We start from the raw sequence: 27,920 nt of genomic DNA, 5'->3' as shown, positions 1-27,920 counted from the left end.
CAAAAAACACCCAAACCCCATGTCAGTAAACATATGATCAAATGGTATTCACATTAAAAAGTGGTTCAATAATATCAATAGCCATTACACCAGGGACAACAAGTATTGTGTCATCATAGCAAGTGCTTGGGAAAAAACATTTTGCCGTTTAGTTATGAATAAACTGGAAACAGTATATAATGAAAAATAATGCATAAAATCAAGGGAAATAACGAGATGATTTAATCAGAACTTTAGGGTGAAACAACATGTAAAAATGAAGGAAGGTCCTTCCTTAAAAGCAACGGGGGATCTCATGTCTCCTCCCATCTCTGCCTCAGTGGGATGCAATGATTGCGAATGGAAATTCTGCACTCCAAGTGTCCGTCCCGCAGTTCTGCCGACCTCTTAAATCTGATGCCGCTTTCCTTTGTATATTTAAAAAGGTTCGTTTGCTAAGATGGCTCTAATGGGAGATCGGTTACTTTGCTTTAAAGTCAGCAGGCGTGCTAATGACATGCGATTAACACACATTAACAGTGGCGACTTCAAAAAGTTAACGCAGGAGAGCTTCGCTGCATCTCCCTTGTACCCCAAAGTTGACCTTCATCGCTACAGGTCGGCTCAGGAGCAGCTCGTAGGGCGCTGAGAGCTGTGGGTTTGTGTCTGCGTGATGGCGGGTTCTGGCTTCCTGCAGAAAAGTGGGTCGCCAGCATCTTGCTGGCAGCTCAATTTTGGTGTCACTTAGGCAGCTGCAGAGAAGCAGAGAGGCCATCGATCAGTCTAGCAAGAGCCTGGGGCTTCTGTTTTAATTACATGTGTGCTTTGGACTCAATTCATCCCTGTTGAAGCATTATTAACTTAAATGAAACTACACAATGGAGGAATTTGACCCACTGTGGTTGGGTGGGTTTTTTTTTTCCCCTCTTTGGTATTCCTGTACCTAATTCTGTTGAAAAATCTTTTCCCAAACTGGCATTCGGCTTTATGTGAGAGTTGGTGCTTGGGGTTGTTGAGAACCCCTGAGACCAGAACTCTGTGTCCCTTGGCATGGCTCAAAGCCATCCCAGCATGGAGAGGTTGGGCGGGTTTTTCTGTCTGTCTGTGTGTCCAGCTTTTCTAACAAACTTCACTCAATTTTCAGTGCCGTTTTCAAGCAGCAAAGAGAAACAACGATAACTTCTGTTAGCTCTTGCTGTAGGAAGAAGCTTTGAAGCAGTTGTTTCAATTTATTCTTTTTCAGGTGTCCTCCACTCATCTAGCACAGCACTGCAGCTCTGTATTCAGCATAAGAAAGCTGGTTGCTTTGATTTATTGGTTGGAATTGGTGATTATCAGCAGCATTGCTACCAAAACTGAGCTCCAGATGAGGAGTCTGGTGAAATGCAGCAAGGTGGGCCTGCTTCTGCCTGCCTCTGTGCCATGTGGGAGCTGCAGAGGGCTGCACCCGATGCACGAGGCAGCTGAAGGGTCGGCTTATTTGAGCACGTGGCCCCAAAGGGCACTGATCTCCAGCAGGTCTTCCATCCGGGAGCTGATGGACAGGGAGGAGAGCAGGCAGAAGGCTGAGCTCTGCGGTGAGAGCAGGAGCAGCTGAGACCAAACCCATGCAGAGGATGGCATTAGGGCAGATGGAGAGGCAGAGGGCAGGGGGCAAGGGCACGGCATATGTCCTGGCTGTCCTGCTCTCCTCCTTCCTGCAAGCCACCAGGGTGGGAGCCCTGCACAGTTCTCCGGTGGCAGAGAACGACAGCTGGGCTGCTGAGGAAGCACAGGGCAACGTGTCCACAGAGCACGCATTTTTCTCTCTGGATTATCAGCATGTCCAAGTCCCCTTTGAAATCACGCTCTGGATCATGCTTGCATCCTTGGCCAAAATAGGTGAGGCACCTTGGGAGGGCTAGGAGGGATGGGGTGGGCAGGGAGGGGCAGTTCCTTCCTGAGACACCATTTATAAGTAGGATCAGGAGGAAATGGGACAGGTTGTGTTTTGTCTTTGGAGATCAGAGTTCTTTGGGGTGAAACAGGTTATCAGCTGCTGTGAAATTTCTGTGAGCCAGATAAAGCCAAAAGAAATGTGTAAGACAAGCAGATGTGTATTCATCTGCAGAACAGGATACAGGAGAGCAGAATTTATATACTCTCAATTCCTCCCCCACTCAGGAATTGTAGTCACTTCTATGAAATTCCTGCTGTGTAATTTATTTTAGCACTTTTTTTCTTTAATCTTTTTTCTCTTCAGAAAGGAAAAGTCTCTGAGATTCATTTTGATCAGAATTTAATTTGTTTAAGATAGAAATGGACTTTTATTTTTGTTGATGTGCATCTTACATAATGAGATCTCAACTCTATCAATAAATATGAAGAAGTAATAATTGTCATAGGTTTTTTCTTTTTTTCTTTTTTAATGTTGTTATTCCTGTCCCAGTTCAATTTGTTTCAATTTCCTTCTTACTTTTAATAACCCACCTCTAGTATTTACGGTGCTTGCCAGGATTCTTCTATAGCAAGCACTGGACGTTGCACAAGGCTAGCCTGATTGATTGCTTGATCTTTTCAACATGTTACCTTTAATTTTGTGTTGATAACTACAAGTGGTGGCAGTTTTCACACTATTTAATAAATTAGATTTTTTAAAATCCTTTTGTATGTATGGAATCTGTATTGTGTTTAAAATTAGCAGTTGCTATTTATGTTCTTATTGCTGAAGTTGGCATGCTAACTAGATTACATTACCCCAGAAACATTTTTATTTATACAGATTATTCAGTTTATTTTCTCTTTGTGTATTAGCATAACATTAAAGCTATATTTTTAGGTATGAAGAATTGCAGATGGAAAGTTAGATATCCTTTAGATTTCTTAGCCTGTTTCTGATTGGGTAGCTTTACCTTAATAACATAATTTATTATCATTATTTATTCATTTTCCTTGCTTTGATTTAGTATCAGTATTCCAAAGTGAAGCTTGCTGAATGTGGGAGCTTGTGAAGCTTCCTCGTTGCGAGGGGGACCTGGTGCTCCTTGGCAGCTTTATGCTGATAACAGATTTTTTCTGTTTGTCCCCTTCCAGCATTTCACCTATACAACAAGCTGCCTTCTGTGGTCCCAGAAAGCTGCTTATTGATATTTGTGGGACTTATCATGGGGGGCATCATCTACGGCCTGAACGACAAGTCGCCTCCTGTAATGGACAGCGACATCTTTTTCCTCTACCTGCTGCCACCCATCGTCCTTGACGCAGGGTACTTCATGCCCAGCCGCCCTTTTTTTGAGAACATCGGCACCATTCTCCTCTACGCGGTGGTGGGGACGATATGGAACGTGTTTGGGATTGGCTTTTCGCTCTATGGCATCTGCCAAGTGAGAGCTTTCGGGCTGCGGGACGTGTCGCTGCTTCACAACCTGCTCTTTGGCAGCCTGATCGCAGCGGTCGACCCCGTGGCTGTGCTGGCGGTGTTTGAGGAGATCCACGTCAATGAGAAGCTGCACATCCTGGTCTTCGGCGAGTCGCTCCTGAACGATGCGGTGACCGTGGTGAGGAGCAGGCTCTGCATGAGCAGCTGGTGTTTGGGTGGCAGTGTCTGGTGATAATGCTGTTAATGGCTGTTTTCGCCTTTTCCTTTTTCACCCAGGTGCTCTACAAGCTATTTCGATCGTTCTGTGAAATGCCAGCCATCAAAACAGCGGATGTGTTTGCTGGAGTTGGAAAATTCTTTGTGGTTGGGATTGGGGGAGTGGTGGTAGGTCTTACCTTTGGGATGACCTCTGCCTTTACCACGCGATTCACCAAGGACATCCGCGTCATCGAGCCGCTCTTTGTCTTCCTGTACAGTTACCTTTCCTACCTCACTGCAGAGATGTTTCACCTCTCTGGCATCGTGGCGTAAGTTTGCCCAAGCATCTCCTTTCTCCAGAAGGTTTTTTGGTTGTATTTGCTAAAAGGTATCAAAAAATTCTTTTGAAGCTATCTGCTAATAGAAAGTATGAAAATCTATGAAATAGCTGAGAGGTGTAACCCCATTCCACACATTACACAACTGCACGTAAGCACTAATCTGCAGCTCACAAGCAATCCAGATCGCTAGTGCTGGGCAAATTTCAAGTGTCCAATTCATTTAAGTAGGCTATTGAGGAATGGTTACTTGAGCCCCATGGGAATTAGGCCCAGCCAAAATCAACATTTGAAAAACAGCAAGGATTCTTTAATCAAATCCTCATGACCTCAGAAAAATGTGGTTGTTAGGTTTACAGCACGTATGTTCTAGCTTCATCCCTGATTGTGCCCTACCAGTTGCTATCTGGGGCTTGGTATCCAGATGGTGGTGGCACAGCAAAGTGATGGGTGGCAGCTGTTTATCCCTTACAGAGCTGAAGCCTGGAAATATGCCTACTGTGTGAGAGCGGAGGGCTCTAACAGAATCCTCTGCCTGGAGATTTGACTTGGAGGTTCTGACTGATCTCCAAAAGATTTCGGGCAAAGCTCATGTGTTTGTCTTGCATTTCTGTACTTGGTGTGGGTGGGCCAATCCATCACCTCCCTGTCTCTAATAGCATTTGAAATTTTCTGACCAAATCCAGCCAAGGTTGTGAGAAAGCAGTTTTAAAAGTACTAAACCCAAACTGTTTGCAATTTAGTAGAGCACAGTTAGTTCCATACACTGATGATTGACTTCATGCTTACCTCATTGTGAACTTCACCTGAGGAACTGGTGCTGATAAAAATAAATAAATCTAATAATCCTAACAGTAGCCGAAGCTTTGCCTTGGAAAGCAGGGACAAGTGAAAAACACAACATGGGTGATTCAATCCTTCTGGATTTCTGTGGGCTGAAATTTGTTAGTTGGTTCTACAGCCTGAACTAGGTCAGCTGCTGCTCAGGATCACAACTGACCATTTAATATTGCCCTAAAGACAATAAAGTACACAGAGACTCCATTGAGTCTTTGAGCTATAGTGTAAACAACTGTAAATCTGATAATAAGATAAAAAGAAAATAAGCAATATAAGTCAGATACCAGCTAGACACAGGACTGCCTAGGAGATCGATTTTAAAACTAATGGTACTGCTTTGGCTGTAAACTGTTCCTATATCTTGCAGATTTTGTTTCCTTGGACATTTAATACAAGCAATATTCTGGCATTACTGACAAAAATTATAGCTCTGGGAATAGGTAAGAGAAAGCCTATTTATAGGAGCGAAAGACAGAACAGTGAAATAAATGTGCTGCATAATCATTATGGAGCAGAAAACATTCAATCCTAATGGTGTCTCTTTCTATCAATCAAAATCCACTGTACCCATTATGGAGCCCATTTTCTATTCTTTTGAATAATGTATTGTTTCTAAAGCAAAACAATTGCAAAGGCAGCTGATTCCTGCAGTCCTAGTCTTCCAATTGCCAAATTATAAATGCCTCTTCTGTATATCTTGATTTCAAACTATTCATTGGTGATCAGGGAATACTGTATTATAAGAAACAGACCTTGGCAGTTTCTTTGAAAAGTAATCTGATTGCAAAAATAAATAAATACATTCTACATAGTCCAAAAGCCTTTTGAGTGCAACTCTGTTAAATTTTTCTGTTAATGTTTTTTTTCAGCTTTATATACCTACATATGTATCTGTGTATATATGTACACACACATACTTTTTTCTCCTTAGCCCAGCGTCAGTGTCCATCTTTGAAGCTGTGAGGAAAAAAGATCAAATTTATTCTTTCTCTGTGAATGATCTGAACCCGTACACTTTTTTCAAGAAGCATTTCCAAACCATAGCTCTGGAAGTCAGTTGCCCATAAATCCTGGTTGGATTTCTTAGTTCTTACTTGGAACTATTTTATTCACTCTTTATTGAGGCAGATACAGCACAGAAAGATTATTGAGTTTCGCTGTGCTTTGGGCAAACTGGATCAGTCTGACAGAGGTAAATAAAAAAAGTTTCAGAAGTAAATTTCAGAAGTTTCAGAGGTAAAAAAAAAAATTTCAGAATATTTTTAAATAGTGATACATTTTCTCATTAGATAAAAGATACGAACTCAGATATTGGATGAAAATAGTATGTTTGAATGTTGCTTCAGGCTGCTGGGTAAAACAGGGTTTCCTTCCCCACTGAGAACATGGTGTTTTGTGTCTGACCTTCTGTGTCCTGTGCCCTTACTCCTGGTCCTTCCCTTAACTCCAGGTTTGATTATTGATTAGCAGCAAAGGAAAACAAATGATTATTTTAAGAAGAAAGAAAAGGAAATATGTGTATTTGCTGCTGTCATTTGTTTGCCAAGTCATCATCAGTAACTCACAGTGGGTAAAAGTGCATCTTCATCTGAAAAAGGCTTTTTCAAAAAGATTTGAGGTGAAGGACAGTGGAATCATGAAATCCCCTGGGAGAGGAATTTGTTATCAGTAATCCTCCATGTGGATGGCCTTACCAAATGTTGAGGAAAATCAGATCTCAGAAATGTAAAACCATTTTCCTGGTACCACTTTTAGAACAAAATGTTTCTGTCCAGGCTAAAATATAAAAAATAGAGCTTCGACTCTTTGAGCACTCAGCTGTTCTGACCTTCTAAGACTGCTGGCCTGAATATGTATTGATTTGTAAGGCTGATGAATTAGACTAACCACATGTACCCTGTAACTTAAAGAACCAATTAGCCATGAAAAATTGCAAGGCAGAAGTTTTAATTGGTGCTGTGTGCTTCTGAAGTGACCTTGGGTACGTGATACAAGGAAGTCAAATGTTCTGACTCCAGCAACGCTCCGTAATTTACTTAGAAGGAACGGTGCTCTGGGAAGCCATTTCTTGGCTCATTGTGCAGCCTGATGAGCATTCATTAAGATTCTTTTTACTGCTTGAGCATTTTGTTGTATTTTGGTTGCATATTGGATGGCTTCCTATCTATGCCCAAAGAATGGGCAACTCTGGGTGGACTTAGAAATGTGCAGGGTGAGGTACCTTTCTGTGCTCATGTTTCCATTCAAGCAGCTCTTAAGCCATTATGATTTGAAGTCCTACGAGAGTCTGCTGTAGTGACCACATAGCAAGCACTTCAAAATAGTCCTGTTTGCACACTCCCTTCCTCTCAAATGTTTTTCTACCATTCTGGGAAATAGATCCTAAGAATTAAACTCTTCTGCCTAGATGCTTTGAGATGGATACAGTTAGAGTGCTGAGAGCAGGGTATGGTGATGGGAAATGTTGCTGTGTGATATATGTGGTGAATGAAATTGTTTATCTGTTAAAATATTCAGGCAGTCTGGTCAACCTTTATGGTATCTAACTGTCCTGGTTGTCCTGCTGACGTTAGTGAACTGTAGGAAGTGAATCACTAGCAGTGCAAACATCTGATGCTTGATAAAGCTGATTTTTCTTTTTCTTTAAATAATAACGTGTCAATATTGCACCTTTATGAAGAAAAATGTTTCATTTTAATTTTTCCAGCATCATTGCTTGTGCCATGGGTATGAAACGTTACGTGGAGGCCAACATCTCTCTGAAGTCTCACACGACAGTTAAATACTTCATGAAGATGTGGAGCAGTGTTAGTGATACCCTCATCTTCATCTTCCTTGGTGTGTCTACCATTGGAGAAAATCACGAGTGGAACTGGCCATATATTTTCTTCACTGTCATTTTCTGTCTGATTTGGAGAGCACTAGGTATGGTGAAATTATGCTTTTTTGTTGTGGGTGTTATTTGAGTGAAGCATTATGATTCTATTAAATGAGAGAATGCTTCTGCCCCTGCCATCACTTCTCCAGTTTCTCTGTATGTGTGGTTATTACAGATGTAAATCACAGAATCGTTTGAGTTGGAAGGGACTCCTAATGGCCACCTAATCAATCTCCCCTGCAGTAGGGACAAGGGGACAGGGACAAGGGCTGAAATGGGCTGCAGCCCTCCAGCACTGCTGTGGGGATCAAAAGCAAATCAGGCACCCTACTGCAATTTCCTACTTTGTGCAATCACCGCAGACAGCACAATAGAAATCCTCATGATATCCGGTTTGTAGATACATCTATCTCAGACCATTCTTTGATTACCATGGTCATTTCTATTTCAGTGTATCATGGTTCCTTGTTGTCTTCACAGTAGGAAAAAAAGTGTAAGCACAGACCTGGCATCAGGACTGCGTAAACCCTGGGGCCTCTGGCTGCATATCCTGAATTGCAGAGATTTAGGGGATTTAATTCATAACAACTTCTGTGTACAGCAGTATCCTTAAATGGAAAACTGGAGGAACTGTTGGACAGCTGTCAAAGGAGATGCTTTACACAGATTATTTGTGGGTAGATGAGAACTGGGACCTAAAATGGAGGTGTAGCAGGCAAAAATATGAAGATATTTGTGTAACTAATATTTAATTGCCATGTTTAGGAATATAAGTAGCGATGGATGTAGCAACATCCTGCTATCCCTGCTTTTATTTTTTGGGGGGAGGGCGGGGGGGATTATGTAAAGAACAAATCTTTGTGTTGTGACATGGAAAGGAAACATCATGAAGCAACACTTCACTGTCTTCTTCTGTGGGAATGACTGTGAAATGCTAGTAGGAAAATGACATCCTGATACAGTTTGAGAACCAGTCTCCAAGGCACAGAAAATGAGCTGTTCTAGGCAAGCTGTAGCTTGTCAGCTGCTGTTGTCCTGATTTAGTCCACCCAATCTGCTGAGCAGGGTTAGTGGGCTGCCCAGGTTCTCCGTGGAGGGGACTCTACATCCTCCATGGGAATGCTATTGCAGTGCTTGACCACCCTCGCAGTCAAAAAGAGACCAAAACTTAGTGGCAGCTGAAGAAAGACTGCTGTACTTTACTGATAATCATGGCTAAAGGTAATCTTTTTGAGGTCAGGTTCAAGGAGAACCTGAGTCCTGGTGTTAGGACTCTGGGATCTGATTTTCACGTCTTGTACGTGACCAGATAAATGTTTTAGTGTTGTCCTCAGGTGAATCTCACACTAATCCAGTGTTCTGAGAGGCTCTTTCTCTGTTGCCTTCTGTATTATTGTCACTGATGTGAGTGAGTGCAGAGTGCTTACCTTGTCCACTGAATATAACAGTACTAATATAGTACAGATAATTTTTTCAAAGGAAAAGATGATAAAGATGAACTCTGTGACATCAATATGTTGCCATCTTCTTCATTTTGTATCTTCCTCATTTGTGAGTGTTTTTATATATTAACAATATCTGCAGATACAGCAGAGCACACATTTGGGCAAATTTGATAGCTACAAAACATTCAATGGGATTTATGTTTACAAACCACTGAGTCAAACAGAATGGTAATTTACTTGAACTCAAATTTGATAGGCACTTCAAGAAATTGCTTAAATAGGCTAAGCCATGATTAGCAAGACATAGCAGAATCTGTTTTACTTGCTGCTAATACATGCCAAGGTTTGTTTTAATAACTGTGCACTGTAAATGCACTTAGAAACATGGTTATTAGTTATGCATACGTTCAAATGTTTTATTATGATTAAACATTTTTTTTCTTTTAAGTTATTTGCTTAGATGAAAAGAAGTTTTGAGTTATTTTGACTTCTATTTAGTTTGAAAATTCTTCATTGCAAGAGGTAAGGAACATAGTAATGTTACAAAGCACCTGGCAAAATCCTCTGGCTCTCTCAACACAGCCATTCTGATTGCACTCAAATTACTCCACACATTATTAGAGAAGGGCTCAGTGCTACAACCAGCAAAAAACTTCATATTCAAAGTCCCCCTGATTTAAATGAGAACATGCAAAACCAAGGCTGAAAATCATCCTGCAAATCTCATCCTGAACGGGGCTTCCCCTATATCTTCTTCACCATTTATCTTCAAGAAATAAAATGTTTGTTCTATCAGCTGGCATTAAGATCACAGTTTAGAGCTTTAAGGCCAGACTTTTTGTATCTTTCTGCATCTGTTTTTTATTCACGAATGACTGAAAATTACATCAACTGCTGTCACCTTACACAATCTTGAAGTTGAGCAGTATAAATCTCTTAAGATTTGTGGTGTTCGTTGCATTCCTCCAAGCCAGAGATTACTGGGGCTGGAAGAAAAGCCCTTCTCCAGGGCTCTGTGGTTCCAATGGCTTTGGGAAGGTACCATGTTTGATCTAGCTATCAGTGTTCAGTGATGTGTCACTGTAGAATGTATCATACAATTGTAAGTTTGGGAAAATTAATATATTAGATGCATTTATGGGGAATACATCGGATTTCTTTTTGCTTGATGTGTCTCCACCTTCTTTCCTGCTTTCAGGGGTTCTGGTGCTGACTTTCTTTGTGAACAGATTTCACGTGAACACTGTCACCAGCAAGGACCAATTCATCATTGCCTACGGGGGACTCCGCGGTGCCATTTGCTTCTCTTTGGTCTTCTTGCTTCCTGACTTCCGCAGGAAGAAGCTCTTCATTGCAGCAACCACTGTGGTCATCCTCTTCACTGTGTTCGCACAGGTAACAGCGCTCAGCCCAAGGACTGTCATGAGCAGATGATTTCTTTCTTTCAGACAAGTAACCAGAACTAAGCGTTAGACCTGGTGTGTGAGCTAATGGATATGAGAATTTATTGCTTATTAAGGTGTCCATGTGGATAAAGTTTAAAAAATTAATACTGAAAGAGACAGAAGGTGTGATGCATTTGTGAGGTTGGTTGCATTTGTTCAGTTAAAGCTGTAGGCCTTTCTGTGACAATGTCCCATTCCTGATCTGATCCATCATCACTGGGGCAGCAGTGGTGGAAATCGGGAAGAATTTTCTAAGAATGAGTGCCAGTTTACTGGGGCATCCAACAGCTGAAGCAACATCAATAATTAGATACTGATCAGAATGTTGTGTACGTATACCTGAGAAGTTTTCATGTTTGTGCAGCATGGCAGCTGCAATTATTTTATGGTGATTCAGCAGCAAGGGGCTTGCACTAACTCTTCTGCTGAAAAAAATGTGGGTGTGTTACTTGTTATAAAAGCAAGGAAAATCAAAAGAATAAGTCACAGCACACTTGATTTATTTGCCCCTAATTATTCTTTCCCTTTCCTCTCCCCTTCCTTTCCTCTCCCCTTCCTTTCCTCTCCCCTTCCTTTCCTCTCCCCTTCCTTTCCTCTCCCCTTCCTTTCCTCTCCCCTTCCTTTCCTCTCCCCTTCCTTTCCTCTCCCCTTCCTTTCCTCTCCCCTTCCTTTCCTCTCCCCTTCCTTTCCTCTCCCCTTCCTTTCCTCTCCCCTTCCTTTCCTCTCCCCTTCCTTTCCTCTCCCCTTCCTTTCCTCTCCCCTTCCTTTCCTCTCCCCTTCCTTTCCTCTCCCCTTCCTTTCCTCTCCCCTTCCTTTCCTCTCCCCTTCCTTTCCTCTCCCCTTCCTTTCCTCTCCCCTTCCTTTCCTCTCCCCTTCCTTTCCTCTCCCCTTCCTTTCCTCTCCCCTTCCTTTCCTCTCCCCTTCCTTTCCTCTCCCCTTCCTTTCCTCTCCCCTTCCTTTCCTCTCCCCTTCCTTTCCTCTCCCCTTCCTTCTCATGTTTGAATCTGCTTGCTTCCTGCATTCCCGTTCTGCCCTTCAGCTTCTTTGTTTGTAGTACGGAAATCTTGCACAGAAACTGCTGCTTTGAGTCCACTTATTTATGACAGTGTTCTCTAACTGCTGAGAGAATGCAAAAATATCCAGAATATGCTGGTGCCCTGTATCCTAACAGATACAGTGCTGCAGATGAGATTAATGTTTTCTTTCCTATCAAGCATCTGACATGGGTTTGCAATGAGCTCTGTTTGACATGAAGGTTTTGTTTTCGTGTGGCAGAGGGGGTCCTGGGCATGGGCACGTGCCTGTCTTGCTGACGGGCTCCCAACAGATGTCTGTAGGAGCTCCTACAGACTTCCTCTGTAGGAAGTCCTTCTGTACTGGACTTCACCTGAGGGTGTGCTCCTGCTAGGATTGCTCTCGTTGCTAGCAGACCGCTGGGTTTCTCGCATTCTCGGAGCACCCCTCCAGGTGCTCGGCAGTTTGCCTCCGCCAGGCACTGCTCTGACATCTAGTGGTGGAAGCCTCCCTGCACGCGGGTCGGGCTGCTCCCTGCTCTTCTCTCCCCAGGAACGAGCCTGCCACCTCGGACATGCTTTCAGGGTTTCTCCGCAGAGAACCACCTCCCAGTTCTCTTTACAAATGCTGCCGCGTTCCAGAGAGGATGTGGTGAAGGGAGACACTGGGGTCGTTGGGTCCCGAAGGGAGCAGAGCTGATGATGGGGAGGTGAACGGGTCCCTGTGGGGCTGGTGTGCGGACGGGCTGGAACAGCTCCCTGGTGTGCAATGTCCTTCATCCTGCCACCCTCCTCCTCCTGCCCATCTGCTTTCCTAATCCACATCAGGAACTGAAAAAAATCTTCACCAAGTGTGATGTTCTTCTGGACTTGCAAGCTTCAGGGCCTTGTTGCATGCTGAAAGGAGGCAGCGGGGGCCCAGGGGTAGGCAACATGGCTATGTGGAGGGTGACAAGTTTTAAGATGCAAATGTGGGTCAGAAATTGAAAAGATACGGTCACTAGGCACGTCCACTCATGCAGAGACACTCTTGAGGCTCAGACAAAGATTGTTCTACGGCAGCAGTTCCATTCTGCCAAGGCTTCAGGAAATCCTTCCCAAGACCAGGAAAGGGCTTTTGTGTAACCTGAAAGCTCGGCTGGTGATGTCACTCCCGTGCTGATGGGTGGGAGGTGGACAGGATCCCTATGGGAGCACTGGGAACATAGCAGGCTTTGCTGGAGCAGTCATGAGAACACTGGGGAGTAAGTAAACTTGCTGCAAAGCTGAATCTGAAAAATATTTTTATAATGCCACGTGGAAAACATCAGTAAAAATAATGATAATAAGAAAAAGCAGGTATTAGGGTGAGCCTTCAGCAGCTTGTGTTTGTATGTGAGTCCTTGCGAAGTCTGAGCGCTGCTGCAGCAGACTGGTGGATGTGGGACTGAAAAGTGAGTATCTTCGGTATCCTCACATCCTTCATATTGCTTTGAGTGGAAAGGGCAAGCGAAATATTGTCTATAAACAAATTCTCTTGACTTGTTTTGTTGCTGTTGTTTTGTGTAATGTCTTTTTGTTATATATTTACAGTGATATCAGTAGAGATGTGGGTCTTAGTCCTGCGTTAAGACTAGTCAGAAGGTAGGGGACAGAAAGCAAGGGAGAACCTGGTGAAGGCCAGCAAAGCAACTTGTCAGAGCACAGATCCTCTTCATTTTCTTGAAGATCCTCCACACTGTCTGGAAAGCAGAATGATGTGTAAACAGCTGGGCTTGCCCATACATGGGTCTGTCAGTGCTTTATATAACCCAGGAAATGTGGCTATTTTGGGCTTTCTAACTCAGTTGCATAAGGCCCTTCCCCCAAGAGATTTGGTTAATAATTTTGGGAAGGTTGGCTGAGCAATTGTCAAGTTCTCAGTGCTTGCAGGCGGGCCTGGCTCGGTGCCACCCAACCAGAGTCCTTCCAGGAGCTGTGGGCTCATCTGGAATGCCACAGAGGGCCCTCATTGTTCTGTCTTTGTGTGGTTTAAAAACTAAATACCATTCTCTCCATTTAAAATTCACCCTCAGCCTTTTGGCCTCTAACCTCTTTGATGAAATAGTCAGCAAATATAATCCTCGTGTAGAGACTTTTGTATTTTTGTTTGCTGAATATACTTACCCATTAGCTACTGGATTGCTTCTGGTAGAAGATCATTGTGTGAGCTGTGCTGTAGCCATCATGTCATAGAATCGTATCATGGTATTGGTGGGGTGGAAGGGACTTCAGAGCCCATCCAGTACCACCCCCTCACATCTGTCTGCTGATGCAGCTAATGGTACTGTTGGCTTCCCGTCAGCATTGTACATTGCTCTTTAGGTGATTTGTCCTTGGTGGGTGGAGGTCACAGGGGACTTACAGGCATGACATGGTCTGGTAGCCTGAGATGTGGGATTTTCAGAATTCTCCAGTGGTGAGGAAGGGCCAAAGTAATCCAGGTGTGTTGGTGCTTCTAAATCTGGGAGTTCTGCTCACAAATCTCCAAAATACCACTTCAAAATGCAAACAAATGTAACTGATTATCCAGTGAAGGCAAGAGACTGAAGTGTACAGTCTCTACTTCATTTTTGTTATATCTTGTTTGTGAATTTCATGTTTTTATTACTCTGAATGATTATGCATTTTAACTGCTATTAGCTATTTGTGACATTCAGAAGTCATAAATATCAACTGCTCCATTATTTTTATTGTAAACATGTCCTAGAGAAGGAGTTTCATATGGAAGCCCGACTAGGAAATGCATTACAGCAGCATTTTCAAAGTTCACTCACAAGGCTTAAAGGACATTAAAACTCTTCCCTTGACCTTCCCACCAGATGGATACTTTGATTAGTAAAGTTAGCCACTGGCTGATGATCAAAGATCACTGGAGTAATGGTCTGTGGCACTTGAATAGTGAACAGACATCCCCCACTCTGGTCTGGGCCACCACTGTCTGGGTCTGTGTTCTTGGACATCTCTAGGGTGGACATCACTTCAGGCATTTGTATGTTTGAAGCTCTTGCCATCTTAGCAAACTGTGGGCTTGACCTTGAGGTTATTGGTTGAATTTTTGAGGTCTTGGAGATGCCAGATGAGGGGAGGAGATCATTACTCCTCTCTGCAACCCCAATCTTGAGGCTGCATGTGAGCTGCTGTTGACAAGCAACCATCATGGCTTTCTGCAGGCAGACAAAATGTTTGGCTGACAGGTAGGATAGTAGAGTTTCCAATGTTGTCAAAGCTTTACAGGCATTTATCCTGCCTTAAAATAGAGGTACTAGCTCAAAAGCTGGCCAGCCTCATTATACCAAAAACATTACTCCTGCTGCAGTGCCTGGGGTAGCTATTCTTCATATACATTCCTGTGAACTTACTCCAAAAGAGACAGTGCAAGCACCATCAGAATGCTAAATGTGAAGAAAGCCTGACTTTTGGTTTTGTGGATTTGCTGCAGGGAATGACCATCCGCCCTCTTGTAGACTTGCTGCATGTCAAGAGACAAAGAGAGAGTGCTCCCACAGTGGGTGAGCAGATTCACATTCGGGTAAGTGAGGAATCCAACAACATGTGGCTCGAGCTTCTCAAGGGCTTTGCTGGTGGGCATAGAGTCATTCTGCAAAATAGTGTGCCTCCGGGGCTCTACAGCCCTGCAAACTCCTGTTGATTTTGCCAGAGTCCTCTGCAGGTAAGCCCCTTTCTAAGTTTAGAGTCCTGTGCAGCTTTCTAACCAGGGGTTATTATTTGTTTTGCAATAGTGACCTTTTACTCAACTGAGTGTTATGCTAGATGATGCACAAACATGGTAGACAAAGATGGTAACGTGACCAAAAGCTTATCAGAGAATCATAGAGTGAGTTGGGTTGGTCGCTCAGCTCCAACCCTGCCATGAGCTGGTTGCCCCCATTGGGTCAGGCTGCCCAGAGCCCCATTCAGCCTGGCCTTGGGCACCTCCAGGGATGAGGCACCTGCATCAGCACCACCAGTCTGGATATTTAAAAAACCAAACAGACTAAAACTCAGAAAGAGTAAGACAAACACTATACTGGGAAAAATCACTGAAGTCCCCATAGCCCAGAGGTGCAGTTTGGTTCACCTTGTTCTCACCATCCAGTTGTTGGCCCTTTCTTTTTACTCTCTGTAAGAGAGAGACTCTCTAAGACTTCATTGCAGACTAATTCTACTCCAGGAGAAAGGAGGGATTTCTGCACCCTTCCCCAGGGCTCTACATGGCTGAAGGGAAGTGTGGTTGGATCCCACTGTAGCTCCAATGAAATCTGGGGAGCAACTCACAGAGATTTTGCACTGGGTCTTGTTCAGTTTGATGCTTACAAACCAACAGAGAACTGTGGCCTGGGATGTTTAATTTGATGATGCAGCATGTCCAGTGTGAAGTACTTCTCTGAATCTAATTCCTTATGCCCAGTCACACTTCCATAAGCATGTATCCTTTGGGAATATTTTTGTCTTCTTTTTTGAGTAGCTCAAAATAGAGACATTGGGTCTGGGGACATTTATAAAATGTTTGGCATCCTCACAATTAGGTTGTATTACAGGGCTTTGTCTGAGGTTAACAGAACAGTTCAATAGGCTGAAGAGGCTTTTCCTATAATGAACAGAGAATACTTTCTTCTTTTGTTAGTGTCTGAATAGTAAATCATCTCTGAAAATGTGTTTATTGGGAAATGTGAGCTGAAAATGGCTATGTACCAATTAAGCTAAGTAGACAAGGTAACAATGCAGATAGTTGGAAGGCAGGCATGCAGGGAACCAGAAGCAGCTTTTGTCCTATAATTTCTCAGTCCCAGATAGCTGAGATGTTCAGCGTGGGGCCCTGTTTGTGCTGCTGTGGCTGGGAGGTGCCCCCCAGTGCTCACAGGAGCTGTGGTGGCTGCGCGTTTGCTCATCAACCAGCTCAGGATTTTTCATTAAAAATAATAATGTTCTAAAAATGTGTTCTAAAAATAATAATGTTTTTGAAAAAGGCACGGTATGGTCAACAATTTTATTTAGTGGGAAGTGCCTGGGGGGAAGGCAGTACTTATTATTCAAGTGGAGTATTCATTTGTACGTTATCTCTGTTTATATCCTGAAGATACTGTTCTCCTGAGACAAGCTGTCCTCGAAACACGTGGCATGAGCATTGTTGAGGCCTGGTGTGCAGGACGTGCCAGCCATTACCCAACCTGCACGTATCATAAAGAGCAGATCCCTGTCCCTCAGCGATTAGTCTGTGCTTGCACAGACCTGAAAGAAAGCAGCCAAATCTCTCATTGTGCTCCAGAACCAAGGGATACACGTGTAGGGCTGAATGAGGAATTAGGCCGACAGCCCCTCTTCTTGTTTACTGGAGCCGTGTACCTTGCTGGAAATGTCCCCCATTCTGTCTGCTGGCTTTTGATGTTTGCTGACAGAGTTCATCATGTATGCAATACATGCAACCAGTGTATAGCAAAATCCTCTCTTCTGTTTAGTTCTTGGATCACTTGCTGGCTGGTATAGAAGATATATCTGGACACTGGGGACAGTATTACTGGAAAGACAAGTAAGGATTTGCCAAAATACAACTGTGTACATGTGCAGAAAAAAATGAGTCTGGTTTCTATCCCGTAAGTTTCTGCTGCGGGCTGCTGAGCCTCATTCATCCTGTGGCACCACGCAGATGGGAAGGGGCAGCTCCTCCATCTGCAGCAAGGTGAGATCGGGCTCCCAGGGCACTGCTGCTGAGCAGAGCAAAGCCTCTCTCCCTCCTTGCAGGCAGCATGTCTTTGCCCTAAAAAGATCCCTTTCTCCCTTCCTACAGTGTTTGCCCCTTGTCTGAAGAAATTTACTAGAAACAGAAAACCTGCAGATGTCATGGTAGATTGTCCACATAGAAGAAATTACTATTTTTAAATAGTAGCTTAACCTATACTAATAATGTCCAACCAGGTTTAGTTCGTTGGCAGCTGACTTCATGACAATGGCTCAGATTGAGGCAGCTGATGGATATTTTCTTAGAAATACCAGTGCTTGAAAGTGCCACTAGAGGGTATGGGAAGCACTGCTGCTGCTCCTCACAAGAGGGTTTGCACGCAGCTGAGCTACAGCATTGCTGTCTGATACCAGCAAGGTTTTTTCCAAATGTTGTGCTGCATTTAAGAGGAAAGTGGGAGGAAACGACTCAAGAGGAGATCTGGAAGTGTTTAAATCGCTAAGTCCTGTTGTATCCCTGGGGCTGCTGCATGTACTTGTAGCACTTACTGGTCTTCATAATAAATTTGGCACTTTGGGAGTTTTTATTGTATTTGAAGATGTTTTAATATCTTAGCTCATGTACAGAAATAAGTAGGGACTGGCCTCTTGGGCCATGGGTTTCTGGAAAGCAGGAAATGAAATATAATAGAGTATGGGGCAATCATGGACTGTGAAGCTGCTGGCTTGCTCAAGCCCGCAGTAGTTCTAGGGAGCAAGGAGCAGGAGGCTAAGAACACCTTGCTTTGTTCTCCAACAGGCTGGAGTATTTCAATAGCAAATACCTGCAGAAGTTCCTGCTCCGAGAATACGACCAGCCCAAATCAAGCATTGTGCTTCTCTATGAAAAGCTGGAGCGGAAGCACGCCATCGAGCTGGCGGAAGCGGGGCAGCTGGGCCATGCCCCATCCCACCCGTCCTTGCTGTAAGTGCTTCCTGGCCTTTCTCTGCAAATAGATTGCCACTAAGCTACAATAAGGCTGTGTGTTGGTTTGGAAAAGCCAGCATGTAGGGTTTATCCTCCTGTCATACACTGGAAAGAATCATGGCTGAGAGTTAAGTTTTCTCACAGAAAGAAATCTTAAGAAAGAGATATATATAATTCTGTGATTCTGCAATATAGTTTCAAAAATAGATTTTTTCTTCATTGTTGTATTCCAGTTGTGTTATTTTGCTGTGCTGTTTTTCCAAGAATTTTGATAGATTGAAGTTGTGTTAATACGGAGTCAGAGGCAAGAAATCTATAGTGCCAAATAGCCAAGAAAGTCAGCTGAGGATATTGTTCTTTTGTCTGGAAAGATTTTAGTACTGCCTAGTCATTGGCTACATGACTGGGGATATCAGCCTTCTTTTAGAGCCCTTCAAAATCACATTAGGTGGAAGTTTGGTTTGCATTTGGATTCCAGATAGCTAGATTATGGTCTCTGACATATCACCTTCATGGAGTGTTATCTGCAATGGAAAGAAACTTGCTCAGCTCTGTAGCTACATGCTGAATAAATATGAGATAGACTGATGTGCTGCACACCATAAGGCTGCTGTTGTCTACATCCTTACCAGCAGAACGAACAGTTGTCACATAATCATAGGATCACAGAATGGTTGGGTTGGAAGGGACCTCGCAGCCTCCCTAGCTCAACTCCTGGCACGGGCTGCCTGCCCTGCACCAGCTCAGGCTGCCCAGGGCCTAATCCCACCTGTCCTTGAGTACCTCCAGGGATGGGGCACCAACAGCTCTCTGGGCAGCAGTACCAGGGCTTCACCACCCTCAGAGTTAAGAATTTTCTCCTGACATTTAATCTGAATCTTCCTCTTTTAGTTTAAAACCGTTTTCCCTTATCTGTCACTGTCAGGCCATGGAAAAGGTTGCTCTCCCTCTTTTATATGCTCCTTTTAAGTATTGAAAGGTTATGAACGTACTTAGCAAACTTCTCAGCCTCCTCTGGTCTTCCCTGCCAGGCTGTTGCATGGAAAGGAACAGCATACCCTGGACCAATGCAAAGTAAACACAATTTCAAGATTAGGAGGAGAATATTCACAACTGGCTGGTGAATGTGTGGGCTCCATCTGCAGGGACTTGCTATTGATCATATCTACCTGTCCCACTTGCGGTGGTGTCCAACTGAGACACTGGGCATTGGTGACACACCAGCTGTGCACCTCCTGAAGTAAGGTGCTCTGGTTTTCTTTGCAGTAATAGCAACAGGGCTGTCATAACAGAGAAGAAATTGGAAGATGCTGTGCATCCGGATGGCCTGGAAGACATACAGGAAATACTGGCAAGGAACCTGTACCGAATCAGGAGAACGGTATAGCGCTTCTCTCGATCCATATTGTATATGTACAATAACAAAAGTTATTTCTGTTATCCCAGCAGCCTGAGCAGATGTTGTGAATATTTACATAATTACTAATGATGTGGCTTTGTGAGCAGAGAATAGTTGGCTGTGTGAAGCCAGATCCAGTTTCCAAGTCAGTGGCACGTTTCTGTTTGGAGTGTGACAGCTTTTGAAAGGTTCCCCCAGTCAGCCTGTAATTTCACGAGGTATTTTAGGCATCAGCACCCAGCACCAGAAGCAAGAAGGGGGGAGCGCGTGGATCCTCAGGCACCAGGTTAGCACATCCAGCTGCTTACCAGTGCTGTGTGGTTGCAGCATTATAGCCATCCCATGCCCCATCGTTGGGCCATTTCAGCTTGGTGTGCTGTGACCTCAAAGCAAGACAGTAAACAAATGCCATGAATTTTACTATGAAGCTGGTACATCAGGGGGTAGCATAAGAACACTTGCTGTTTACAGAATATCTTATAAATAATCCCTCTGAGGTTTGACACAGAGCTAGGAAGGTGCATTGTGATTGCTGCTCACGTGCTGATACATGGAGCCTTATCCTTAAAATCCACCTAAGCCTTTGTTTTGTGGATTATGTACAAAATACTGAGTCCTTGGGGATGTGGCTGGGCATCTCAGCACGGTGGGGACAAACACCCCCTGCTGCCACTTTGCTGAGCTGAGAGAAGCAATGAGATAAAGCTGGGCAGAAACCTATAGAAATGGTGGAATGCTCTCTACAGCTCCCTCAAAGGAGGTGATTGCAGGGTGGGGTTGGCCTCCTCTCCCAGGTAATAGTGAGTAGGTCAAGACCTAATGGCCTTAAGTTGCCCCAGGACAGATTGTGGTTGGATATGAGGAAACTTTCTGCTCTGAAAGAGTGGTGAGGTGGTGGCACAGGCTGCCTAGGGAAGCAGTGGAGCCACCATCCCTGCAGTTGTTCAAAAGCGTGGAGATGTGGCATGGTAGGGTTGGGCTGACGGTTGGACTTAGTGACCTTAGTCATCTTTTCCAATATTAACAATCCTATGATTCTCTCTGGCCATCTCAAGAACTGGGTGACAGGGTGTCCCCGTGGCTGGAGGACAGCTCCGAGCTGTCCCATGCTCACAATGCTCTGTGGTTCATGGCAGGGCCCGGCGTACAGCAGGCACACGCTGCCCGGCGAGACGGAGCCTGTGGAGCAGGCCCAGGAGATCCTGATCCTGCGGCGCCGGAGCCTGAGGGTGGATGCGAGTGGGAGCGATGGGATCAGCCCCAGGAAGGAGGTAAGGGAGTGCAGATGCACCTGCAGCAACAGTGCATGCACTGCTCTCCTTAGTGACAGAGGGACTACGGGTATTACAAGCACAAGGAAAAGGGCTCTTTCCTGCTCTTTTCTTTTATAGACCAATCCTATATATTAAAAAAAATCACACACACAAAAAATAAAAAATCAAAAAACACCCAAACCAACCAAAAAGCCCCCCCCACACATAACAAAAACAAAAAGTCATCTTCAATTCAAGATGGCATTCCAATGAGTAGGGAAAGAAACCTGCCCAATTCCTGACACACAAATGAGCCATCCCATGTGCAGCACTGTTCAGCTCTTTGTGAGCCCAAGCTTCCATCCTTACCAGGAAAGTTATTGACTGAGCAAAAGTTGTTAATTGAACCTCACTTTGTACATTTAGAGATCTACTTTTCTCGTGTTTTCTTTTCTGGGAGATTTCATGGCAGGTTGTTGTTGGGTGCATCCATTGTTAAAAGTTCAGATGTTCTGCAAACATTTGAAATTAATGTATTTTTCCACCCCCCAAAGGAACCCTCCTTTAAGAGGACAGAAGTGTTATTGTTTTTGTGTTATTGTTATTGCTGGAGAGCCACATGAAGCCCAGGTTGGCTGGCATAACTCTCTGCCAGCTCAGGTTCTGAGCAAGGGGAGAAGCAAGGTGAATGCAATGTCTGTGTGCCCATGGCGTCTGCTGTCTGCTCTGCCATCAATGAAAGGAGCTGGGCAAATGTTCCCTGTGGAAAGGCAGAATGGCCAAGGAACAGCATGTAAGGAGTGGGCTCAGTCCCGCCTGGCTGCTCCAAGTGTTCTGTAACTCTTCATCTGCAGGAAATCCAATGGAGCCCCTACAATTTGCCCCCAGCTCAGCATCAGTAACTGCTGAGCCATCCTAAATTTCACCTCCTTCTTGGAGGCTCCATCACTGAGGAGAACACAGTGACCTTTTAAAGAGATACTTTATCTTTCTTTATTTAGATAGTGATTTTCCACAGCAACACAAGATCTCCAGGCTGCCGCGGGCTTTATTCCATTCTGATTTCTTTGTTCAAATGCCAGTCACTGAGGAGCCTGCCGAGAGCTGCAGTGATGCACCAAATGCTACTGCTTCTTAGCCCTCCTTGCACAGAAAGGTGTTCTGGCTCTTGCAAACAACTTAAAAGATTTAATTTGATCATTTGCATGCTGATTGGTACTTACAATTCAAAATAGATAGGGAGGAACATGGCATGTTCCTGTAGAACATTTGGTATAATTAAACTTCAAAAGAACAACATCAAACTCGCGCTGATTTTGAGCACATTATGTACTTTAAGGACATTTGATTGTTAACCCTTGTGCTGCTGCATTCCTGAACTCTGCTGCTCCCAGCAGTAATGTTTGATGGAAAATCTGGCACCTCAAGAAGACATTTGCCATTCCTCTAAGTACTTAGAACTGTCCTCCCAAAGGACAGAATATTTCTATGAATGTTTCTCATTAGACACATGCATGGGAGTTGTCGGCTGATCTCAGTGATGCACAGTGGGCACATGGGTGCTATGCAAAATGCTATGTTGGTGCTTAATGCAGCTGTCAGAGATATAAAAATTGCTGCAGCCAGCAGACTATGGAGGTGATCATTCCTCTGTGCTTGACACTGGTGAGGCCGTACCTCAGTGCTGTGTTCAGTTCTGGGGTTCTAACTACAAGAAAGACACTGAGGCACTGTGGTGTGTTCAGAGTAGGGAAGTGGAACTGTGGAGGTTCTGGGGCACAGGTCTTATGGGGAGCAGCTGAGGGAACTAGGGCTGTTTAGTATAGAGAAAAGGAGACTCAGGAGATGTTATTGCCCTCTACAACTCACTCAAAAGAAGTTGTGGTGAGGTGGGGGGTCAGCCTCTTCTCCCACATAACTAGTGATAGAACTAGAAGGAATGGCCAGGTTGGGTCAGGGAAAGGGTCAGGTTGGATATTAGGAAGAATTTCTTCTCCAAAAGAGTAGCCAGGGGGGAGAGGGAGTCACCATCCCTGCAGGTGTTCAAGGAAAGGGTAGATGTTGCATCATAGACATAGTTAGTGAGCATGGTGGGGATGGATTGATGGTTGGACTTGATGATCTTAGAGGTCTTTTCCAAACGTAATGGTTCTGTGATTGTATAATTTGAGGATCCCCTATTCCTGGAGGTGCCCGTGGCCAGCTTCGATGAAGCTCTCAGCAACCTGATCTGGTATGTGGCAACCAGCCCATGGCAGGGGATTGGAAGTAGATGGTCTTTAAGGACCCTTCCAACCTAAGCCATTCCATGTCTTGTAGGAGACATCTGAAAGTGCTAATCACATCTTTACAGTACTTACTTCTCCCTTGTCTAAATAAAGCAGGTATAAATGCTGAGAGACATCACCAGGGTGAACCTCAGCTCAAAAAAGCAGCACTCTGAGCCCAAAACGAAAAGTTAGAAGGATGTGATGAGGTCAGCACTTTATCTTGTAGAGTATCTACCTCATTGTAATGTGGACAGAAGTAAGACCATCCCCAAAAGTTGAGATAATATTCTAAAAGAGCCTTGGAATATCAGTGTGAAGTAGGGAGGTATGTGATGCCATTGCCTCCCACTGTAAGAGAAAAAAGATTGTAACACTGGAAAGAGAGAGCAGAAAAAACAAGCACTATGATAAAAAATGGTTTATTATTTAAAACAGTTGAGTATTTTAAATTTTGAATTGGAGAAAAATAAACCACTCAGATTTAGAATTTCATGCCAAATTGACAAGCAATGGTGTATATAGTGTAATGGTGTAATAGCTGTGAATGGAACACCAGGGTGGTTGGTACTGGGAGCTTTCTGTTTCATACTCCATCTATTGTAGTTCCTGAGAGAAGGGTTTGGCCTCACAGGCTTCGAGTCAGCAGCAAAATCCCCTCACCCCTGTGCTGCACAATTTTCTATTCTGCATTTCCCCACAAGATGGAAGCATTACAACTGTATTTGCAAACCAGGCTGGAAATGAGGGAACCAAATCAAACTTTCAGCCAAGGGGCATGCAACCCTCCAGTGTTGGTGCAATGTGTGGGCTGTCTTCCCTTTCCAGCCTATGTGAAAATAAGCTTTTGCTGTACTTTCAACCAATTATGTGTTATGAGCTGAGCAAATAATTAAAAAATCCCTTTGGCTCAATAGAAACACTGCTTTTCCTGCTCAGTGTCTGCCAACATGTAGGGCTTTTTCTTTTTTTAGTTAAATTGATTGGTCTTTTGCTATTAAATTATGAAGCTGTTGTAGCTCAATTAGGTTAATCTCATACTTTATTAGGGGCTGGTTTCTTTCTTCCTGTATCAACCAACACAGAAATAAGTGATGCATGGAAGTGTGTCCTTTTGTAGGCCACCGCCAGCCCAAGAAACACCAGCAGTGGAGCTTCTCCTGCCCAGTGCTCAGCTTTGGCTCAGCCAGCACCAATCCCCTCCTGCCTCCCTGCCTTCAGGTGTCAATCTTTTGGTGTGAGGTGGCTCCTGGCTGTTCTAGGAACCATGCCAAGGGTTTGACAAGCGAATAGGTGCGAAGCAAGGAATGAGCAACCCTTATCCCTTCGAGCCAGTGGTGTGAGTCAGATGACTTACACCGGGCACAAAAATCTTGGCAAGGCTGAGAAGTGACTTCAGATCTGAACCGCAGCCCAGAGGATTAACTCCAAGGCACTATCTATTTCCAACAGAAAGTTTGCCTTCCTCTGCCTAAGGACAAAATTCCTCCTGAAGGCCACTGCTTCCTGTGGCTGTGCATCACATTCACTCTCTGTGCTGTGTGTATTTTAGGCTTGCCTTGTTTTAGGCAAGGAGCCAACACAAAGTACCTTGGCACTGTGTTTTCTGAGACCTGGGATAGCTTTTATTTACCATGGAGCACCCAGAAAATCCTTGCACCTGTAGCCAGGCAACTTGGCTCTCTTTTCTTCTGCCAAAACACAAGTGCACTCCCCCAGAAAGAGCTTATTTGGAGCTGCCCATAAGCTGTGTGCGTAAATGACATACTGCCTTTGGTAATTATGTCAGAGCCCTTTCATGGAGCATGCTCTGAGCGGCATTAAATGCCTCTGGGAATGGCTTTCCAGGGAGCTGAGCTGCTGCTGCTGAGCCCGGCAGGCATTGTCATGAAAATGGTCAATAAAACCACGTACAATGGGCAGAGGGCATTGGGTCCCTTGTTAAGGGAGGGGGGAAAGGGAAAGGAAACAAAACAGAAAGCCAGGTTGGGAGATGTCCAGAGTTATTTGGCAGTCCAGGTTCCTGGCCCTGGATACTGAATCACAGCTGCACAAGAGGCTTATTCCCAATTTACAGGGAAACTGAACAATGTGGGCAGGACAGTGCTACCTGCTGGTTTCAGAAAGGTGGTGATGGACTCGCTGCCTTCTTCGTGCTGTGTCCATGTCCTGGGCATTGGCTTGGTGACCCCGTCCTGGTCAGCACCTTCTGCATTGCACTGTTGGAGAGCTCCCACCAACCCAACTGCATTGGTGTCTGTAAATATTTCCCCCTTAGAAACGCCTGCTATGCACTGGGTCTATTTTTAGAACTAGTTCTTTTTGTTTTTCTTGGCAAAAGTAAAACAAATGGAAACGGAGTCCTTGGGGATTGCAAATGGCTTGTTTATGAAGCATGAGTGTCATTAACAGACTTGCTAGCAATCTTCATAAATGCATTAAAGCACTTTTCTTCCTTAATCACAGAAGGAGGGCTCTTCCCTGGCGCGGGGCGACTCCGATGTGCAGCCCCGGCTGTGCCGCTCCCTCACTGGTAAGTGGGGATGGGGATCCCTTCTCACCCTGCCGTGCTGGGGACATCTCAGTAAGGGATGATGAGAGCAATGCTCTGAGATGTGAAGGCCATGCAGAAAGGATTCTGAAAATTAATGTCTTTGGTGGGTTTTATTTTTTTTATTTTTTACTTTTTTCATTTGTTTGCTGAGTATTATTAAAATGAACCGTTATCAGCACTGTTTTGAATCTGTGTTACAGAAGGGCTGGTGGTTCAGGTCCTCATGTGTTTTTGTATGCACAAGCTCATTCTTTAGACATGTGGAAGCTTAGATTTCACATTTTAAACAAATGCTTTATTATCAAGCTGGTCAAAACTGTAAAATGCCTCTCTCCAAACGTAGTGGATGGTTTTGTTTTAGCCTTGGAATCACAATGTTATTCAGTTTCCATCTCTACCAGAGAGGTTGCACATGGGATTTGGGTGCGGTGTCTGTCAACAAAGACCTTCAGCACTATCGCGTCTGTAAGGGTGATTAGAAAGATGCTGTGTTTGTCGATCCTGCAGGTGGCAGGAGGTTCCCTGGAGGCTTTCAAGGGAAGGGAAGATGTCATGCTGAGGGCTGTGGTCTGAAGTGATTGCTGGCATGGGTTGATGGTTGGACTAGGTGATTTAGTGGTCTTTCCAACCTCAGTGATTCTATGATTCCATGGTTCTGTGATTCACTGCCTCCAAATGTGGGCTGACCTGGACTAAGGGTCTGAGGATACAAAGAATTTCTTTAATAGTTGAAAAATATTTAAGAAAAGAGAAGGTATCTTTGTTCCCTTTTGTTATTTTTATGCCCTTTTGGTTCTAATTTTTCTTTCTTTGCAGTTCTATTTAAAAATTGAAACTACAAACGTATTAGGTAGAGTTGTATAGCTGATGCTTTATCTGCACAAGGGTCCCTCACTGCAGCTTTGCACGAGCAGGTAGAGGGAACACAATTCTGTAGCATTCCTGTGTTTGCAGTGTGGCCACCTGCAATGGATGTAGCTGTTTTAATTCATAGTTTATTACAAATGTTTAAACTGTGCTGTTCCTGAAGAAGAACGTAAGCGTAAACCAGAGCCGCATGACAAAAATACAGCAATTCTGGGTGGTTTTTTCTGTTTGTTTTATTTTTCATTACATTCTCTCTCGTCACGGCTGTTCCCCAGGGAACATGTGGGCACAGGGCTGACGGTGCTGCAGTCCTTCTGCTGTGCCTGTGTGCACCCAGACAGAACGTGGCATGGTTACATTGATCCAGACACACAGCATATTTCAAGGTGCAAAGTAGGGCTTTCATTCTGCTTTTTTCCCTCCCTCTTCTACCCAGACACTGATCTTTGTCTTCTGTATCAGAATTGAAAAGTGATCTTTGCAGTGACATAGCTCATCCCCAATGAGCCAGTGGTCATCTCAATGGCTCTTGGTATTGCTTCATTACTGCTGACCCACAAAGGAGAACATCCCTCACCCGTGCCTCTGCTCTTCTCTTCTTGCAGTTGAGGATGCAGAGAAGGTTCGGGCTGTGAAGCAGAACCGGTCGCAGTCTGTGTGTGTGATCCCTGCCCACAAAAAGCAGGAAGGAACAGGGAAGGAGATGGCTTTGGATATGTGATGCCACTGGCTGTGCAGCATGGATCTTACTACTTTGAGGGTGTCGATAACACAGTCTGATTTCTTTTCTTTTTCTCTTTCTCTCTCTCTCTCTCTCTCTCTCTCTCTCTTTTTTTTTTTTTTTTGTAATGATGACCAGCAACATGATCTTAGTGTAAATAAGATGCATATTGAGAAGGACAGCATGGACTGGGCAAAAAAAATCCCAAGTGTTCTATTCTGCATCGCATCATGCTCTCATTATGCAGAACTATGTTTTGAAAGGGAACTAAAGAAAAGGCAAATATTGGATATTAGGAAAAAATTGTTCTCAGAAAAAGGAGATGGTGGAGTCACTATCCCTGGGGATGTTCAAGAAAAGGGCAGATGTGGCACTGAGGGATGTGGTCTAGAGTGGTCACAGGCATGGTGGACTAGATGATCTTAGTGGTTTCCAACTGCAATGACTGATTCTGTGAAATGATGTGCAAACAAGCAAGTGTAAGAAAAAATGTTTAATAAAATGAGATGTTGAGTCTTCTCAGTAGTCAGCAGGGATAGAATAAACAGCAGGGAGCATTCAGACTTTATGTTAGGAGAAACTTTGTAATCTCAAGGAGAGTTTTATTAGGCGGTGGAGCATGCTGCAGGAATGACAGCAGAAAGAGCAAAAAGCTCTGCTGCTCCTCAGGAACTGGTAAATCCTCAGTGTGAGCATTAATC

General features: G+C 44.1%; 1 protein-coding gene across 1 annotated transcript; it reads left to right on the top strand.

Moving 5' to 3' along the window:
• The first annotated feature begins 1,586 nt into the window (after nucleotides 1-1,586).
• LOC136044446 (sodium/hydrogen exchanger 2-like) lies at nucleotides 1,587-27,219 on the top strand. The gene is made up of 12 exons (XM_065729773.1): nucleotides 1,587-1,860; nucleotides 3,052-3,515; nucleotides 3,614-3,864; nucleotides 7,421-7,638; nucleotides 10,235-10,431; nucleotides 14,955-15,044; nucleotides 16,972-17,042; nucleotides 17,991-18,155; nucleotides 19,425-19,539; nucleotides 20,694-20,828; nucleotides 25,544-25,610; nucleotides 27,104-27,219. The coding sequence occupies exons 1-12, from the start codon at nucleotides 1,587-1,589 to the stop codon at nucleotides 27,217-27,219; spliced, it is 2,163 nt and encodes a 720-aa protein (XP_065585845.1).
• Nucleotides 27,220-27,920: the final 701 nt, after the last annotated feature.

This window comes from Cyrtonyx montezumae, unplaced genomic scaffold, assembly GCF_038088225.1.
Source record: "Cyrtonyx montezumae isolate F1298 unplaced genomic scaffold, pur_monq_1.0 scaffold_11, whole genome shotgun sequence".
Classification (NCBI taxonomy): Eukaryota; Metazoa; Chordata; class Aves; order Galliformes; family Odontophoridae; genus Cyrtonyx; species Cyrtonyx montezumae.
This window is presented reverse-complemented; position numbering and strand designations above follow the sequence as displayed.

Bases quoted from the DNA above. Each gene is read 5' to 3' on its own strand.
- LOC136044446 (XM_065729773.1), top strand. From the start codon at position 1,587: ATGCAGAGGATGGCATTAGGGCAGATGGAGAGGCAGAGGGCAGGGGGC. The intron at 1,861-3,051 runs GTGAGGCACCTT...GTCCCCTTCCAG, and splicing joins TGCATCCTTGGCCAAAATAG to CATTTCACCTATACAACAAG. The intron at 7,639-10,234 runs GTATGGTGAAAT...TCCTGCTTTCAG, and splicing joins TCTGATTTGGAGAGCACTAG to GGGTTCTGGTGCTGACTTTC.